We start from the raw sequence: 2,500 nt of genomic DNA on the forward strand, positions 1-2,500 counted from the left end.
CCTCCCGCTGTTGGTACTCCTGACTGTACCCGTGGTGAGCCTGTTACCGTTGAATCCTATAAAGGAATCGCTCGTTAGTCCTTTGTATCGGATCATTCGCACGAGATAATGGTTTTGACTATTATAGACACATGACTGAATTCCAGAAAATAGCATTAAACTGTTTTATTCACGTTGTGCATTAGTTATTTTCCCTCTTTATCGTAATTGTGAGCAAAACTGACCTAACCCGAACTGACCTTTGTTCTTATCTGCCTTGTCGTCCTTCTCCGAGTCAGACTTGGAGTTGTCCTTGCCGAGACCTGACGGGTTGTAGCTTGTGTTTCCTCTTGTAGCTGGGCGACCTGAGGGCGAGAGGTTACAGGTGATATAGCTGGCCTCTGGACGTATGTAATATATACATATTTGATATATATATATATATATATATATATATATATATATATATATATATATATATATATATATATCAAGATGGATCTTGAAACTGTCGTCTCATTTTCAATAAATCTATTTTGTGTATAGTGGGTTTATCTGCCATATATGTATATATATATGTGTGTGTGTGTGTGTGTGTGTCTGTGTGTTTATGTGGAATGTGCATGTTTGTGTGTGTGTGTGTGTGTGTGTGTGTGTGTGTGTGTGTGTGTGTGGGTGGGTGTATTTATATATGTATACATTTATTTACATATCTATCATGAATTAGCTCGGAGAATATACAACATTGCATTGATCTGAACAAATACAACATGAACACTGAGTGTGTGAGATTGAGTAAGCAAAGGATAAAGTGTTTCAGTATAGCTTTCAAGATAATTCAAATTTAAACTGACCCGAAGCATCAATCCCCTTTTTCTTGTCTGACTTATCTTCTGAGTCCTTCGGGTCGGATCCTGAGTTGTCCTTCTCGAGGGCCGAAGGATGGTAGCCCGTCGGTGGCCGTTCTGGAGAGAGAAAGAGCTTTCGTAAATAATCCAAGCTTGTGTAGCTCATACTTCATAAATCCCACAATTGTGTCTGTATACGAGAGAGAAAGAGAGAGAGAATTTTTGGTGAATATCATAACTTATATCGATTAATGTTAGGCATTAGGATAACTAACTTGAGAGGTCCTTAGTGTCCTCCGACTGATCGTTGGATTTCTCCGAGTCGGATCCAGAATTATCCTTATTCGGTGTTTTCATTCTCACATCCCCTCGTGTGGCTGGGCGTCCTAGAAAGAGATAATAAAGACCCTTCGAACAGATATAAATAAACATACATGGGACATACCTCTCATATCATGCCCAGCGATTTATATTTCAAGATCATATATAGGCAATATATAGAATTTATAGAATTTAGTGAAATCGAACTTTATAAAAACTGACCGGAAGTGTCTTGGTTCTTGCTTTCAAAAGTCTTGTCTTCGGTCTCCTTCTTATCGAACCCATGATCCTCCTTACCAATACCAGAGGAATTGAAACTTGTGTCTCCTCGTCCTCGTGTTGCTGGCCGTTCTAAAGAGTGGAGAGTGATTTCTTATGAGTATAGTTGACTAAAAAAATATGCACAAGACGCAAACACTGTGAGGCTTTAAGTGTTTACCAATTTACGGACATTTAGGTAATTTCCACCATAAACACTATGCTTATAAACGTGAGGGAAAGAGGTATTTTTTGTACATAGGGCAACTCTTTGTAATTCATGTTAGTTGTGATAGAAACTAACTTGAGGCATCCTTGTCCCCCTCCGACTCATCGTTGGATTTCTCCGAGTCGGACCAAAAACTGTCCTTATCCGATGCGTTCAACTTCCCATCCCCTCGTGTGCCTGGACGTCCTAGAGAGAGATATTCAAGTCCTTTCGATCATTTGCAAACATGAATGGGACATACTTCCTACATCATGTCCAGTTATATATTTCAAGATCTTTTAACACTGTATGTGAATTATATATAGAATTCAAGGTGATCCGACTTTAGGAAAACTGACCTGAGGTGTCTTGGTCCTTGGCTCCAAAAGCCTTCTCTTCAGACTGCTTCTTGTCAGACGTGGAATCATCCCTACCAGAACGCGAGACATTAAACCTTGTAACTTCTTGTGTAGCTGGTCGTCCTATAGAGAGAAATGATAAAGTCCTTTTGATCATATGTATCGTAAATATATATGGAAAACGTTTCACATATCATTGCATTATATATATTTCAAGACAACATAACACTGAGTATGTAGATGATCTCATGATAATTCAATTCTCGGAAAAAAAGACTAACCACAAGGCTTGTCATCTCTATGCCTCTTATTGGATCCAAGACCATCCTTGCCAATACCAGAGGAATTGAAACCGGTATCTCCTCGTGTTGCTGGTCGTCCTAAGGAGTGAAACGAAAATTCTTGAGAAAACAGAAGACCAAAAAGCATGCAATCAATAAATTCAATAAATGCAATAAATGCAAGAGGATTCGAGCTGAGGTGTATTGATAATTTCGTAGTTTAGATACAGTTCAATTTAACAACAA

The 2,500-nt window shown here is 38.7% G+C and overlaps 1 protein-coding gene across 1 annotated transcript in view; it reads right to left on the reverse strand.

Annotated features, from left to right (window-relative positions):
• Positions 1-2,500, reverse strand: part of LOC122255290 (uncharacterized) — a 3,847-nt gene that overhangs the window by 407 nt on the left and 940 nt on the right. Inside the window, exons 3-10 of the mRNA XM_043019254.2 lie at positions 2,255-2,353; positions 1,974-2,096; positions 1,711-1,821; positions 1,371-1,499; positions 1,103-1,213; positions 834-944; positions 240-344; positions 1-56 (exon numbers count right to left, since the gene is read on the reverse strand). The exon at positions 1-56 is cut by the window's left edge and continues 407 nt beyond it. Coding sequence (XP_042875188.2) covers positions 1-56; positions 240-344; positions 834-944; positions 1,103-1,213; positions 1,371-1,499; positions 1,711-1,821; positions 1,974-2,096; positions 2,255-2,353 — 845 coding nt within the window. The remainder of the gene's footprint in view (positions 57-239; positions 345-833; positions 945-1,102; positions 1,214-1,370; positions 1,500-1,710; positions 1,822-1,973; positions 2,097-2,254; positions 2,354-2,500) is intronic.

The sequence above is a fragment of the Penaeus japonicus genome, unplaced genomic scaffold (genome assembly GCF_977035675.1).
Source record: "Penaeus japonicus unplaced genomic scaffold, GWHDUDI00000001_assembly GWHDUDI00000008, whole genome shotgun sequence".
NCBI lineage: Eukaryota > Metazoa > Arthropoda > Malacostraca > Decapoda > Penaeidae > Penaeus > Penaeus japonicus.